At 41.2% G+C, this 16,843-nt stretch overlaps 1 protein-coding gene across 1 annotated transcript in view; it reads right to left on the bottom strand.

Moving 5' to 3' along the window:
• Nucleotides 1-774: 774 nt before the first annotated feature.
• FAT4 (FAT atypical cadherin 4) overlaps nucleotides 775-16,843 on the bottom strand; it is a gene marked incomplete at both ends in the record, with an annotated part of 121,093 nt that continues 105,024 nt past the window's right edge. Inside the window, 3 exons of the mRNA XM_009709765.1 lie at nucleotides 775-5,124; nucleotides 8,061-8,311; nucleotides 12,591-12,771. Of these exons, the coding sequence (XP_009708067.1) occupies nucleotides 775-5,124; nucleotides 8,061-8,311; nucleotides 12,591-12,771 (4,782 nt within the window). The remainder of the gene's footprint in view (nucleotides 5,125-8,060; nucleotides 8,312-12,590; nucleotides 12,772-16,843) is intronic.

Raw genomic sequence — 16,843 nt, 5'->3', positions numbered from 1 at the left:
CCTGCGGTACAGAAATACTCCTTAGAAAAGGTAATGAAAGCCTTACCTAATCTTCTCTGGTTAGATTTTTTTTATGATGTCTCTAAAAAGTGTCCATAAGCAATAAGCAAAATTGTTTAGACCTTCCTTAAATATCATACTTAAGACAGAAGCAAACATCAGCCTGCTTTTCTAGGGATAAAATGCTGCTATGTTTGAGTGCGTAATAAATACTAGAGAAAAAATACTCAGAAGAGGTAGGAATGCTGCAGACATTCCTGTTGTTAACAAAACCAATAAATGACAAAGGGACAAAATACGGAACAGACATGCTTGATCATTTTGCCTGAATTCTGTTTTTTCCCATATCTTTCATCTGTTTTCTGTCTTGTATGACTGTAAGCAATCTGGGGCAGAGGTCTATTTTCTTGCTTGGCACACTCCTAGCAGACTTGAAATGCTATCACAATGTGCATAACAATAACAAGAACAGAAAAAAATCATACTTAAGCATTGGAAATGGATTCTACATATTTAATAAATTAAAATAGCTCTTGTAAAAAATCTTTCTGTTCTAATGCAAATCAGGTAAGTGAGATTTGCCTGAGGACAGAGCTAAAATAAAATAATACTGTGGGCACCTGGTCTTCTGAGTTTTCATAACTACAAATACGTCATTTTGCATGACCACCTGCTGGGGATGTTCATATTCAGACAATCTGGTGCTAAAAAGGAATGTTTCTGCCCTCTTTCCAACTCTTCCGGACTGTAAGATATAGAGAAGTAAAAGCATACCTGTATACCCAGTTTTACAAACGCAGTTGAAGCTTCCCGGAAAGTTCTGGCAGGCAGCACCATTTTTGCACGGGTTGGAAAGGCACTCGTTGACGTCCCTCTCGCAGGCCATGCCAGTGAAGCCCTCCGGGCAACTGCACGAGAAGCCCCCCACTAAATTGTGGCAAGTCCCGTCGTTGTGGCAGGGGGAAGGGAAGCATTCGTCAATGTCCGTCTCGCACAGACTGCCATCGTACCCTGGCATGCACCTGCACACGAAGGGCCGCAGGGGCTCGTTGGCCACGATGATGACAGGGATGCTCTCGTGGCTCTTCAGTGTCGGGCTCACTGCCAACCTCCTCAGGCAGCTCCCTCCATTCTGGCAGGGGCTCTGCAGGCACCAGTCGTGGTCCACAGCCTCGATCCTCACGCCGCTCTGGCGGAAGAGGACATCTTTGATGCTCTCAAAGAAGGTCGCCACGCCACTGGGATTCACGTACTGGTTGTTGCTGCGTTTGACGGCTGCCATCAGGAAGGTGTGGTTGCTCTCCTCGTACAGCCCGTAGAGCTGGACAGCGGTGCCCAGCCCCGTTAGCTGGGAGCTGGCGATGCGTAAGAAATGGAGATAGTGATTCGTCAGGAAATCCCGTACACTGTGCGCACTCAGGCGGAGAAGGATGCTGTTGTCAATGGTGGCGTTGCTGAAGCCCGCGAAGAAAATCCGGACGCTACTGGTGACGGCACCATGCAACCCGTCGTTGCTGAGGATGGCCAGGTCAAATGTGCCATCCGTGGACCTTGCCTGTGAGTGCAGCTCGCAGGTGCCCCCAGGAATGCTGAAGAGGCTGGTGACTCCTGAGGTGAGGGAGCACTGGAAGCTGTCTAGAACATCTGGATCCTGCGGCTTTACGTTGCCCAAAATTCCACCTGGGAAGAGGTTGCCATAATAGTGAACAAAGATTTCTACCGTTCTGGGCTGAGACGGGTTGTCATTTTGGTCTATTACCTTGATCTGCACAGTTCCTGTGGAAGACATCTGAGGAACGCCAGAGTCTCTCGTAATCACCGACAGGTAGAAATCGCTGATTTGCTCCCTGTCGATCTCTCTTGTCGTTGTTAGTACGCCAGCGGTGCTCAGGCTGAAGTAGCTGGTTGCGGGGCCAGTGCTGAGCAAGTAATATGTAAAGGGACCTTGGTTCGGAGGGAGATCAGGATCTGACGATTGAAGGGTCATGACAAGAGTTCCTGCACGGTTATTCTCCATGACTTCTCCTTGGCTGGTGGACAAGGTAGGGCCGTTGTCATTGATATCTTCCAAAGTTACCAATAAAGAAGCACTTCCTGTAGCAGACGGCGTTCCCGAATCGATGGCCAGCACAGACAGGTTGTACACAGGCAACGTTTCTCGATCCAGCTCTGCAGTGACCGTCACCTGTCCTGTCTGTGGGTTGATGGAAAAGGCGCTGTTGTTGTTGCCAGACCCAATGAAATAGGAAAACCGGCTCCAGCTAGGGACAGAATCTGAATCAAAGGCACTCACGAACGTGACATGGGTGCCTGGAGGAACACCCTCACTGATTTGTATATTGTAGGTTCCTAAGGTAAAAACGGGAGGATCGTTGGCATCCAGTATAGTGATATTAACAGTTACTTCATCTATATCTGCACCACGAATGCTCCCAAAATTTTTTGCGAGGACTTTCAAAGAGATTCGTTCTTCTTTTTCTCTGTCCAGAGGTCCTGAAACATAGATCTGGCCACTTTTCTCATCTATTTGGAAGCCTTTCTTTCTGCTGTTGCCAAAGATAAGGTAGTGCACTTCTCCGTCAGTTCCCATATCACGATCACTTGCAAAAACTTCACCTACAACAGTGCCTTTGGCAGCTGCCTCAGAAACCTCAAAATAATAAAGCTTGGACACAAAACGGGGCACATATTCATTTGTCCCTTCTAACTGGATGTTGACGCTAGCAAAGCTGCACCTCTCTTCATCTGGAACATTAAAAGCCTTTACTGTTAAATGGTAACTTTGCTTTGTTTCATAATCTAAAAATCCCTGGGTGGTGATCGTTCCTGTATTGGGGTCAATGACAAAGAGGTCACTATCTGAAGACTGAATAGCATATGCAATCACAGCGTTAGGTCCAGAGTCAGCATCAGTGGCATTTAAACGAATAACAGTTGTCCCACTGGGGGCATTTTCTAACACTTTGGGAAAGTAGTCCTCAGGGCTGAATGTTGGAGAATTATCATTCACATCAATGACATTAACAGTGACACTGCAGTAGCCTGTTCTGGACACCCATCCTCCATCTGTGGCAGTAACAACTAGCTCATGCTTGTGGCGTAACTCAAAATCAAGTGGTTTTGCTAGTGTCAGTGTACCAGTAGTTGTATTAATAGCAAAGATGCCAGCCTCATTTCCAGAGGAAATATTATACCTGATTAATCCGTTCATAGCAGCATCTCTGTCTCGGGCTGAAACTGTCCTGACCACTGCTCCAACAGAGTGACTCTCTGGGATAGTAATGCTCATACGGCTTTGAGAAAACTCAGGTGTATGGTAATTTTCCTCTGTTACTACTATTTCAACCGCTACCTCGGATGAGAGTGGAGGATTACCTTTATCCTTTGCTTTCACTTTAAACAGGAAGTTTTTGTTCAAATCAGCCATTAGTGAGGATGACACAGAAATCCAGCCTGTACTCCTGTCCAGTCTGAATTTATTAGTTTTGCTTTCATCAGAAATAAAATACTCCACTTCAGAATTCAAGCCAAAGTCTTTGTCATCCACTGCAGTAACTTTAATTAAGTTTGTGCCAACCCTCACATTCTTAGTAACAGGAGTAAAATATTTACGAGCAAGGAACAGTGGTGCGTTGTCGTTGCTGTCTACTATGTTAATGGTGACGGTTGTCTCGCTCATTAACGGAGGACTGCCTCGGTCTGAAGAAGTAACAATGAAGCTGTGCCTATTAATGTTGACATTGCTTGAACCGCTGGAGTTTTGGTACCTTAAATACTGCTTGTTGAAAATTTCCCCCGTGGTTGCATTAATTCCGAAGAACTCGGACTGGGATTTTATGAAGTAGAAGACTTGGCCATTCGACCCTTCATCAGGATCAGCGGCTGAAACCTGGGTGACCTTCAACCCAATCCCATGAAGCTCAGGACACTCCAGGTAATAGGATGGCTTTATAAATCGTGGGGCATTGTCGTTGACATCAGTGACAAATATGGTGACATCTGTGCTCACTGTCCACCCAGAGTCATGTGCAGAGACCCTGATTCTGTAGCGGTCTGTGTCCTCCCTGTTTAGTGGTCTGTTGATGGTGATGTCCCCAGTGCTGGGATTTATGGTAAATGGGAGACTTGTATCCCTTATGGAGTACCTGCTGACCGCGTTCACCCCAATGTCTTCATCTGACGTCGTGACTCGTGTTACCGTAAAACCCAGAGGTGCATTCTCGGGCACGGAAGCACTGAATATCTGGGAAAACCTCGGAGCATTGTCATTTTCATCTAAAATATTAATGACAACTTTGACGGTGGTGCTCTGGAGCGGGGTACCTTTATCTGAAGCTTTTACGGTTAGTGTGTATCGAGACAGTTTCTCCCTGTCTAAGGGCCTGACACTTCTGATCTCACCAGTGGCTCGATTGATACTGAAACTATTTTCCATATTGCCCTCAATTATTTCATAATTTAGCTGTCCGTTTAGGCCACTGTCCCTGTCGACAGCAGCCACCGTCAGTATTTTCCGTGGGGACAGGTTCTCCACTATTTCTGCAATGAAGGGATCTTGCTCAAACTCTGGTGCGTTATCATTGACGTCTATCACCGTTACTTCCAGTTTCTTATATGAGGAAAAGGGAGGAAAGCCTGTATCTCTGGCCTCGATCCAAACCACGTATTTCTGTATGGCTTCAAAATCTAAAGCCTGCCCAACAGAAAGCTGTCCTGTCACCTGGTCGACCAGGAAGGTGCTGCCCAGGTTACCACTGGCGATGTAGTAAGACAAGGAGCCTCCTCTGGCTGAAGATCCGGAGACGGTGGTGACAAGCGTACCGACCGCTTGGTTTTCAGGAAACGTGAAGGTCTCCTGATCTGCCTGAACGCGAGGAAATTCTGCTCTGTTCACAAACCTCACAGTGACGGTTGTAGAGTCTGTCTTTGGGTACCGGCCGCCATCCCTCACATGAACAGAAATGGTGACTTCAGACTCTCCCACCAACGGGTTTGCAGCCAGGATCGCCCCCCTTGCTGGGTCGATGTGGAATTTCTCGGAATTTCTCCCCTCAAGGGAATAATGGAGCTCGGCGTTGGAGCCGGCATCTGCATCGGTGACGGTCACAGCAAACACGAACGAGCCTGAAACAGAGAACAAAGTTAGGGGAGTTCTTTAATGAATGCACCAACTGCAGGAAATGTAATGCCAGGTTTTCACTTGGAAGCATGTCCTGGAGAAGTATGCTCTTCCTTATGTTGCTCTGCAAATGAACTCCTTTTTTCATAAGATGAGAAGTTCAACAAGGGATAGGTGAGTTGGTAAGTCCGCAAGACATGCACACAGCCAAAAAATGTGGGTTTGAAAAGTAGGTCACTGCATTCAGAGAAATGGATGTACAGATGTCAGCGGTTGCACATACATCTGCACTAGAAAATGGACATGGAACTTTTTAGAAGTCTAGCATCCCATTTCTAGAACATTCACATTATGAAAGCCATAAATCTAGTAACACTGAATGTTATTTTGATTTTTTTTAAAATTACTTATAGTTTATTTATCCATGAACCTCCCTCCCTGGAATTCAATGACTATCAAGACAACATAAGTGGACAGGCAGCACCTATGGACATTTACCCTATACACCTACCTTCCCTTGCAGCCCCTTTTCTTCCTATTCCCTGGATGCTTCTCCTTTCTCCCCAACGGACCCTTACTTCTGATTTTGTAAGAGTATTCTGAGGATAGTAAAGTAACTAACAAGACTGCATTTTTAAAAGCATGCTGGTCCTCTGAGGTAGCGGTAAAATCACACAGAAATACAAAACCATTGCACACTAATGCAATAACATTAATATATTACATTTCAAGTCTTGAATTTATGCTTCACAAAGAGCTCAACTACATGGGCACCGTTTGCATTAACCTCTATATTTGCCTATCTGCAAGGAGAATCCAGGGTGATCTTTTGCGCCAAACTTTACAGTTCTAAAGCACAGCACATCTTTCAAATTTGACACTGTCTAACCAATTTGCAGAACACTCTTTTGATGTTTTACTGGTACTGAAATTTAGAAAATACCTACTCCTCTATAAAAATCATGTTGTTTTCAGTATCTTAAGGCAAAATCATTTACAGGCAGGAATGACTTTGACAGCGTCCCCTTAAAACTATACTTCATGTCACTATTTGTCATGTGCAATGACTTGTACTCCAGGGGCAGGAATATTTAGACAAGAACAGTATTCAAACCCTTGTGAGAAATGGGACAGGAAAAAATTAAGATCTTTGCTTCAGTTAGGCAAATTATATTATTTATTATTTTTATCACTAGTTCTCCCTTTTAAATTTAATTTAAAAATAACACAGAAATTAATATTTTTCTTTCAAAATATACACTAGATATTCTGTGATTGGAATAAAAGCAAAAGTCTTGATCAAGTTATGAGGGTTTGTTCTTTTTTGCGGAAAAGCTATTTCAGACATTACATTGGACTGCATTAAAGTTGGCGGGGGGGGTTGTTTGGTTTTGTTTTGTTTGTTTGTTTGTTTTTTCCCTATAAAATGGACACCATGCCTACTAGTAACATCATTGTCAACAGTCTTTCAAAATAATGTGAAAAGATATTGACATCTCCTTTTTAACGAAAGTGAACTATCAACTGAGGAAGTTGCAAATAAAAAAAGTACATGCATCCCCAGGTTTTTGTTAAGTTGAAAACAGAGCAAACATAGCTTAGGCTTTCTATATGTTTCCAGTTATAATGGGTTTCATACAAAAAGCATCCAAAAAAGACATTACCAGAAAACATCAGTTGAACTTATGTGTACTTCTTATGAAATAAATTTAAAGAAACACTCTGAAAAGAGCCATACAAAGGCACTGTACCCTAGTCAGAATACACAAAGATTCACCAGTGCAATAATAAAATAATTTCATAATGCTGTTCTGGAAACAGGGAAGAAATGTAAACAAATTCATTCTTCTGTAAAAAGAAGTATTTGCAATTGTTTAAAATTTAAAGAGAAAACTTCTTTTTGTTCTTCTGAAGGAAAACATATTTTGTAAATCACTTATCTTGGAATCCTCTCTGTAGGCATCACATATCTATGTGTGTGTATGTGAAAACACACAGCATCACCGACTTCCATAGCCAGCCATTCTGACTGCAGCTCGGTGAGTGATAATACAGTGATTGTATTATAAAATCCTTTTGCTGTTTTGAGATAGTAGAGGTCCTGGCATCAGTCCATTTTAAGTCTTGGAAAAAAAATAATCTCAAAATAGCAGAATCTTTCAGCAAATGCTCTCCATCCTCATGCAAATACACATACTCTACTTTCTTTCCCCTAGCAATGCCAATTCTGCAAATAGAAAATATTCGTATTTTGGACTTACCCATTTCTAATGTATTCATTTATGAGGCTTGTTTAAACAAACTGAATCAGAAATTAATTCCTGCATTGAGTGAAGTCACTTTAATTTGGGTATAGTTTCCACAAAGGAGGGTTGCTGCTTGGCTTTACTTTTATTTTATTTTACTTCACCATTTGGCTCAAGCAAAGGTCTTTTTGGAAGAGGTTGACAAAATCCTCTTTAAGAATTGCTTCGGGTGTAAAAAGAACATCTACACGCAGGAGGAGACTTTCAGATGAAAAAAGAGGCTATTGCTTTCCTCACCCTGGCAAAATAATTTAATCACTTATTTGAGTGGGTGCTCATTTACACTATGTCTTTATGTAACTGCAGGAAAAGAATTGAATTTGGATGGCAAACTAAAAAAACCTGCTATATTGTGGGTGATATTTTGAGTGGGTGCTCATTTACACTATGTCTTTATGTAACTGCAGGAAAAGAATTGAATTTGGATGGCAGGAACAAACTAAAAAAACCTGCTATATTGCGGGTGATATATTGAGCCTTGCCATCATTCATTCCCATGCAACACGAAGATAACAAAACCTGGAAAGCAGCTGCAGAGGAACATCTCAGAAACGTATCTTGTGGCACAGCTTTGCATTTCATCAAGATGTTTATGCAATCTGAAGTATCCCAAGCACTGCCACTGATCAGATTACCTGAAGTGGCAGGCGACGGGACATGGGTGACGTAAGGATGGTGTTGAAATTTGGGCGGGTTGTCGTTCACATCGCCGACGGAGACGAGTACGCTGGTGGAACTGGAGAGAGCCCTGGGGAAGCCCCCGTCGCTCGCCACCACCACCAAAGTGTAGTTCTCCCTTGCCTCTCGATCGAGGAGAGCACTGGTGATGATTTGTCCTGTTGATGGGTTGATTGTGAATTGCGAATTGCCACCAGTAAGCCTATAGCTGTTTGAAAGAAAAAACAAGGAACAAAAATTCGATTACTATTTCATAAGGTAGGCTGCTGCCTTCAGATAGTCTTCTATAGTCTTCAGACCACCATGCTGATGGGTATCAACATACGGATTTTCTTCTAACTGCCCATCTGTCTTCACTTTTTTTCTCTTCCATATTTCAAGACCTGTCATAAGTGCTATTTCTGGGGATTTCCAAGCATGGTTGCTTAACACAGATTTCCAATATATGAGGAGCAGACTGAGCCTTCGTATATTTGGAGATACAGCTGGACATACTCTCAAAATTGGCTACTGGAGGCATCCTCTAGTACTGGGCTAATACACTGTTATTCCAAAAGGCTGACATATCTCTTAACTGAATCTGCAGAATACAATTAGAAAAAATACTATTTTCTGAAATAAAAGGATGATTATTCTACAAAATACTACGAGGATTTATAATTCATATTGTTTCCTGATACTGAGCTAAGTTTTGCTATTCAAGATTTCAATGTTAATGTGTAGTAATTCACAGCAAATTTGTAACCACAGCACTACGTTAATAGACACTAATTGGGATCAGAATTTGACCCCGATTGGTGTATACGTATGTGCACACATCTGTTTGTGTGTGCAAAAATGGGATTTGATAAGAAGTGACTGTGTGCTTACTGCAGTGTGTTGTACAGGCTACCTCTGGCTTGCTAGCACAGTGAATTTACTTTTTCTTTGAGTGCTTACCCAGCTTGTGTTCATACAGAATGGATCTCAACGATATGTGGAGCACTGGGCTGTATTTGTAAAGGTAATTGGTTAATATTACTTTTTTAATTAATTCAGATCATGGGTTTTTCTACGAAACAAAGGAAACAAAAACTGGCTAAAATGAACAATTCCCATACTCAAAATTATAACCCTGACAAAACCCGACACAGCTGTGATTAGCATTGCTTCTTCAGTGAAGCCTGGTACAGCACAGTAGCAGCTTTTTTGAGGTACACTATTCTATAAAAGATTCAGAACAAAATGGCTTTTATGAAAGAGAGTAATGTTCCTATCCTCACCTCTTTAAAATCAGAACAGGTTTTGACAGAAATAATAACACAGGCCAGAAGCTTTACCTAGAGGATTGATAGCCAGCCTGTGTAATAAGATGTGGCAACTTCTCCTGTTCATTAATCTCTACATAATGCCATGAGCATACTTTAATTGCTTAATTATGATATAATATGATGGCCATATGTAATTATTCTCCAGCCATAGCAATGTGCACCTAGGGTGGACAGAACGTGCACAAAGCCTAAAGCACCACTTAAATCTCCCTAAATAGCAGCAGCACGGGCAAATTTCATCTGTGATTTGCAATATTTTAACCCTGCATGAGGTGTTGCAGAAGACAGAGACTTTCTCTTCTGTATTTCCACATATATAGAATGTCTCAAGCGTTATCATTGGAAAGATGCTATGAAAACCTTTTTTTTTTTTCCAAATAAAAGATAATAAAGACAAATTACATTTGCCATAGGATATCCTGACTTATATCTGAGTACAACTGCATGCAAACCAACAATGTAAGTGTGTCTCAGCATAGTTACAAAAAAATGCCAAACCCAAGCCAAAAAAACCCCAAACCAACCAACCCTGAAACTTTAATGGTAACAACTGGCATAAAAGGAATTTGACTGAAGCGCTCAAAATCTGGCCTTTCAACCAGTTTGTGCTGACCCCTCTTATCTATACTATCTTTAACAAGAGTGCTCAAGTGTGCATTGCCATTAACGACCTCATCAGCCTCCTTTAATGACTTCACAGGTTATCACCAGAAATAAGAGAAAGAGTTGGCATGTATGGACGTTGTATGGACATGTAACAATTTTGCAGAAGATTATCTACTTCTTGCATAACAGTCCAGTTTTTTACTTTACATGAAAATTTTAGCAGAGGATTTTACATACCATCTTTGGAAACCAAAGATATGATTTTGAAACAGGCTCTACCAAGACTGAAAAAGAATTCTGAGTGCTCAGCACCTTACAGGCTCTGGTCCCTCTGGCTTTTGCCAGTTTTGTAATACCAGTCATATTTTAAGATTTGCATTACTTTAAATGCTGACTCTGGACAAATTCTGTCCAAGAAAAACAAAGTATGTTCCTGAGTCTAAAAAGTACAAAACAAAACTTGAAAACAATTTTTAAATAGCTACTCATGAAGGAAAAAAATATTTTTATCAACTATTCTACTATGAGGTACTGAATGAATGGTAAAGACTAACGGCAGAGAGATTAAAGCAATTCAACCACACCAAAGAAATCCGAGAGCACCCTGATAATTTCTGATTATGGGATGCAATCATTGCAATCATCCAGGCTTTGTATGGAATTCTTTTTTCTAAAGGAACTTGTCAGAAATAGTTTCTTAGAGTAACAGTGAATAGAATTAAAAGCTTCATTGTTTCACAATTTAATAAATGGTAATTTTGGATGCTTTTCAAATATTTAAAGATGCCAAAACATCAAGTTTCTATTTTTGGCTTGTAGTTAGTTGGAAAGAAAATATTACAGTATTTTATACACACTTGCTTTGCCATAACATAGTTCTATTTTACTTCCTTTTTTTAAAAAAAAAGTGACAATCACAATGATATTCTTAAGCACTTTGAAGAATGAACTGATGTGAACTAACAAAAGTGAATAAAGAAGCTACTTTTATATCCTGTTTTGTAAATTTGGAAACAGAGATACAGGTGTTTGCAGTCACAATAGTTAAATGTGACGAGATTACTTATGTGTCCTTCCAATTAATAACTAATAAGCATCTGCTTCGTATTCCATTCGCAATAAATCAGTCCTCAGTGGGCAATCTTCAGCTTGTCAGTGCCACTCAGCATCTTCATTACTCCTGTCTGTGAAACTGGGCAGCGTCAGTTTTCAGTCCAGTACCCAGTTAAGTTGCATCAACTGAGTTCTGCAAACTGTTTGGTATTTAAAGCAAAAATGTCACATTCTAACTTTTTACTCGTTTTCTGAATGGGATAAGCCTTATGCCTCACCTTGTGTAATTTTCATTCTAAGCTCAAGACATTAACTGACCATCAAATTTAGCCAAGGAACATGCTGGCTTTCAGTGAAAATTGCTTACTACATGAAAAGATGTGAATGCAGCAGCAAGGTAGGTACCGGTTGCTGTTGACTCTTCAGCGGTCTGCAGTGTCTCCCGTAACGTGTGTACTAGCAAGCTGGGTGATATTGTACCTGCTCGGCTAGTTTATTATAAATGCATCCTAGTCTGGAGAAGCAGTCATCTAAACTACAGTTAGGTTTGAAAAGCCATTTAAGGTTCAAAACAAGATACTGAAGCCTTCCCCAAACATATGTACGCTATCACAAAATTAACACTATCCACTTGTTTGCACAGTTTTATGCAAAAAAGCTTGTCTAGCTTAAAAAATAAAGTTTAAAGATGACTACAGCTGCAAATACATTTTGTAATTTTTTTAGGGTGAGCGCTTTCATTTGAACATAAGTGAACAAAAATTATTATTATTTAACTCTGCCCCAAAGTCAGCTTTTGTAGCAAATTTGTAAATGACGTTTGAAAAGTACATCCTCCTCTTCCCCACCAATCCCTTCCTGAAAGCTCCTTCGATTAATACTTAAGCTGCTTGCCAGCCTCCAAGAACAATGGTTTTCAGCTTCTTCAGGTATATATTTTAAAAGATTTATCTCGTATCTGTTAACGATATACTTCATTACAAGGCCTCAACTCTAAAAGCTATGCTAAATAGAAGGTGAAAGCCTTTCCAAAGGCTACACAAGCTGATGGCAGTCAGTAGTGATGATCATCCACAGCCTATATCATATTCCTTTATGCAGAGAATGTATATATATAGACTGCAAGCTGAAGTGCTTAATCCATTTATGATATTATTTGGAGTTTCAGGGTTTCTTTTATTTCTTTTTATTTTTCTAAATTCATCTACCTCTATACTTGTTGAGAAATACAAATCTAACCTATTAACACTTACACTCAGGTGCAAGTTAAACTAATTTGCTTTTCACTTAGTAAAAAACTAAAATAACACTGCAACTCTACTTGTCCTTAATGTAATTCTAAAAGCCTATACACAAACAAAAAAAAGGCCAGATTTGCTGAAATAATTTAGCTACACGTATACAGCTGTCCTTTTGTGTCTTACAGCTTTCTGGCATGTTGGTGAAGGACACTGGGGAAAAAAAATCTTCAGGCAAGATATGAGGCAGTATTACATACAGCAACAATAAATGACCTACCTAATAACTGCATTTGTAGAAGCATCAGCATCGGAGGAGTTTACAAGCAAAATATCTGTCCCTGTAGGAGCATCCTCCGGAACAGTGGCAGAATACACATTAAAGGCAAATGTGGGGACGTTGTCATTGACATCATCCACTGTGACAGTAATGGTTCCAGTGCCAGTGAGGGCAGGAGATCCTGCGGGAAAGCGGGATACAAAACGCTAGAGGTTACAAATACCACCGTGCTAATCCGAGTCTGCCATCCCCAATTTAAAGCCTAGCGCTTGAGCATGTCACAGTTCACAGAGCAAGAAAGCCAATTCAACATATAGGACAGGCTCAGATTTGTTTCAAAGGCATCTCGACATAAAGTACAAGTTGTGAAAGAAAAAAAAAAGTAAAGAAGTTGTTATTTTTCTTGCTCCATCTAATTTCAGAAATATTTTGTAATACAAGCTCAGTGGAAAAAGATGGGCTTGGAACCTCTGAGAAGCCTTCCTGTAACAATTAGGACCAATTTGAACATGTGGTTGACCTTCTTATTTCTCTAAAAGAAGACGTTCAAAGGTGGCACACTGACAGCCGTGAAGACTCCAGCCCTCAATTTATTTATCCGCAGAACAAATAGAGTGGAAATAGTGGCAAACCCCAGCTTTCCGCGTGGCTTTTCCACTGCCGGTCGCACCCCTGACCTGGGGAGACCTTTTCTGAACGGGTGACAAGGTTGCACAGTCTCCAGCCCCGTTCAGACTCAATTTCTCCGTAGAAGCAACCATCTACAGAAGCAAATAATGCTCACTCAGATGGGATATTGGCTTACGGGAAATTGGCCTGAACTTATTTAACCTACGTTTTTCTTCCTTCTTGTTATTCTAACACTTAACTCTGATGAGCAGGAACAAGTGAGAAATCGCATGTTTATTCATGGGCAATCGCTCAGTGTTTATTCTCTTAAGCTTTTCCTTTGTCAAATCCAAAAAAAGACAATGAAGAGTTTTACAAGTTCATGTTAGTTTTGCCAGTCTATTACACTTATTTTCAGCCAAGAATCAGCAAGACATCTGCTAACCAAGCTCCTCACAGAGGGTCCCTGAAAAAAAGTGGGATCATTCCTTTCTTTGAATACCTAACAGAAAGGAGAGGAAGAGAGTGATAGGGAAGCATAAAATACATGAGTTATGGCCCTTTTACTCAAAAGACAGATGATGACCATGCCTGTTTTACCCAAGATTGCGTCGCTTTCCCCTTCAATCTCAAACAGATTCAACAATTCAACATTTGCTGGACTGGGAAAAAAGTGATGATAATGAAAAGCTTTGGGACAGAGACTGCTTAAAGACCTTGCTGCAAGGCAAGCATGTTACACGGGGCTGTCATTTGATGAAACACAGGCAGCCCCCATGTGACTGTCCCAGCCCTGCCAACCCCTTAGATGATGGGATTGCTGCTACCCAAGGTTATTGCTGGACCTCAACCTTAGGGCTGGGAAGAAGGCAGGCTCTGCTCTTGGGTCTCATGTGGTCCTGGCAAGGCCTCCAGACATCAAACTGTTGTATAAAAGAAGAAAAAACAACGCATTTTCCCCTACGTTAACCCTTGCAGGTTGAAGTACCACCACACTGCATCACGGGAAGAAGCTGGGAGCAGCTCCTGCAGGGGAAGGAGGTTTTTCCACTGCAAAATACTTCAAAGTAACTTGGCTTAATGCACAAAGGGACTGAACAAAAGAACTTCCAACTGAAAGGTACTATAAATCTTGCAAGGCTGACTTTGAAGCCTGCTGATCGGACGGGACGGATCACGACACTGAGGAAAGAACTCGCAAGCCAAAGAGTATAGGTTTCACGCCACGGCTGCGCACAATGGAGGCCTTTCTCTGCTCTCGTCTGAGGTAATTCATTTTGCCAATTAATATGCTTTCAGCCAGGAAGGTTACATTAAGGCAATAAGTCTGACTCATTTTTTACCCTCTATTCCCGTCCCGTCCCCATCCCCCCCCATTTTGTCATTTAGCCAAACACATATAGATAGAAAAGACTGCTAAAGCGTTCTTGATTGCTGAAATATTGCCTGTGGAGTGTTTATTATTACTGCATTAAATGAAACAGAGTCCTCAGTGGTGTTTGCTGCATGTGTCATCAAGCTCCGGCCTTCCAAACACATTTAATTGACATTTATCTCGCAGCTAATGAAATGAAAAGTTGAAGGTTGTTAAGTTTCACAGGTGATTAAACAATTTATACATAATTCAGAAATTAATCTTGGGTAAGTCACATTCAAAGAGCATCAGTAATGCAACTCAGTCTGGAAAAGAAAGCTAACTTGCAGCTAAAACCCAAAACTCATTGTTTTAAAATTTTTTGCTAGCAGAAAGAGCTAATGCCAGAAAATTCATGCTGTTGGTTTATTCACAAAAATGAACTGCAGTGGCAGAGCCTTTAGAGGTAACCCAACATTGGGGTGACGGGACTAGCTCCAGCGCGGCTCTGTAACCCAACGTTGGGGTGACGGGACTAGCTCCAGCACAGCTGTGTAACCCAACGTTGAGGTGACAGGACTAGCTCCAGCACAGCTCTGTAACCCAATGTTGGGGTGACGGGACTAGCTCCAGCGCAGCTTTACAGGCTGGCCCTGTCCTGGTTGGGAGCACTGAGCTCAGTGCCGTGCTAGCTATGTTCAGAGGACTGGTGAAGAGAGGAGAATGGGAAGAATGCATTCACATCTGCTGGCAAAGTACTGCATCATCATATGCTAACAGCAAAACATTGCAATGGGTTTGTTCTTCCTCCTGCATGGCTATTATGCCTTTGGTCACATAATGGAAATGGTCGAAAGGGATGCCAGAGGTAATAGCTGCTTACGGGCTATGGATATTCTGCTGCTAAGGATTACACTGATAGCAGTTTTTGACTCAGCCATTTGAACCCAAACAGCCCCGGCCCCCTTTCCTCTCTGAGGAATCTGAATTTGCAGGGTACCAAACAAATGCCCCAAGGGTCAAATCCCAGCCCTCGCCTCAGCCCCCTATATATTCCGTGCTATTATTCTCCAATTCCACCTCTCCATCGGATGCACCTACAAGGCACTGTGCAGCACAGGATGGACATATTTATATTAGCCTCAGAGTAGTGAATATGCCAGCCAAGGTTGAGCACCATACTAATAAAATTAGCTAGGGTAATGTAAGTAACCCAGATCTCATTCAGCGCTAGCTTGTGGCTGTGTTGTGCTCACAGAAACATCCCAGAAGTCCAATATTAATTCAGCTGGTTTTAACATCCCAAGTCACTGCTCTTCAGTTCAAAACCCCAAATCTTTCTCATTTTACTCAGATGGAAAAACTGACGTATTTACATCGGTTTCCTGTCTATGTAGTTATCCAAATTTTTTTTTTTCCTCTAAGTAAAACATCACGTCCACAAATTTACTCCTTTATTCTATTGCAGTGAAAGATAAAGTTGCAATTTCACAGAGAATCCTCAGAGCTTTTGTTCAGTTGAAATTAAATGACTAGCTCACATTTCTGCAGTAACTGAGAAATATAAGAAGAGGAAATTACAAATGAAGTAATTTTCTATGGAAAAGAAATAGCTTGGGGCCAAATTCTACCGTCCTCAGTGAACTTTCAGTGAAAGTTGTGCTTGAATAAGGACCACAGGATTTGGCCCCGGTAATAAGTAGGTTTCATAAAATGTACATGTCATTTTTGTGGTGAGAGAAGTAGTTTCCATGGTCAGGCTGAGTTCCCAGATTTCTTAGTTTTGCTTCGATAGCAAATCTTCCCCAAGTCAGTTATTCTTATTATGCTAGAGCACCATCCCTTTTTTCTTCAAACTGCACTTAATATTTTGCATAAATACGTGTAGTAAATGTTCTGTAAATTTTGCAATATTAGCCAAACACTTAAGATGCCCTCAAACTGTTTTTAATAAACCAGACATGTTACAACCTATATAAAATTGCTGTACACAGCCACACGACACTGAGTACTCCTACAAACAGACCTGAGGGCTAGAGTCACAAAGAAACATACACTTTTCCATTAGTGAACTTGCACTAAATTTTCTACCAAGTTTTGATAATAGTCTGAACTATTTTTCAGCAGAAGCAATAACTTATTTCTTTGTCAGACACCTCTTATTTAAAGCATTTCTCCAGTGCTATGCTACTACTAGTTTTTTTCAAAGCTCAAAGTATCATATCTCACAGAGGCTTAGGATATCCACATCGAAAAAAAGTTTTCTGGAAAGGTGGAGGAATGAAAGAAC

The sequence above is a fragment of the Cariama cristata genome, unplaced genomic scaffold (assembly GCF_000690535.1).
Source record: "Cariama cristata isolate BGI_N322 unplaced genomic scaffold, ASM69053v1 scaffold3491, whole genome shotgun sequence".
NCBI lineage: Eukaryota > Metazoa > Chordata > Aves > Cariamiformes > Cariamidae > Cariama > Cariama cristata.
Note: the sequence above shows the minus strand (reverse complement) of the source record. Positions and strands in the feature narration are given on the sequence as shown.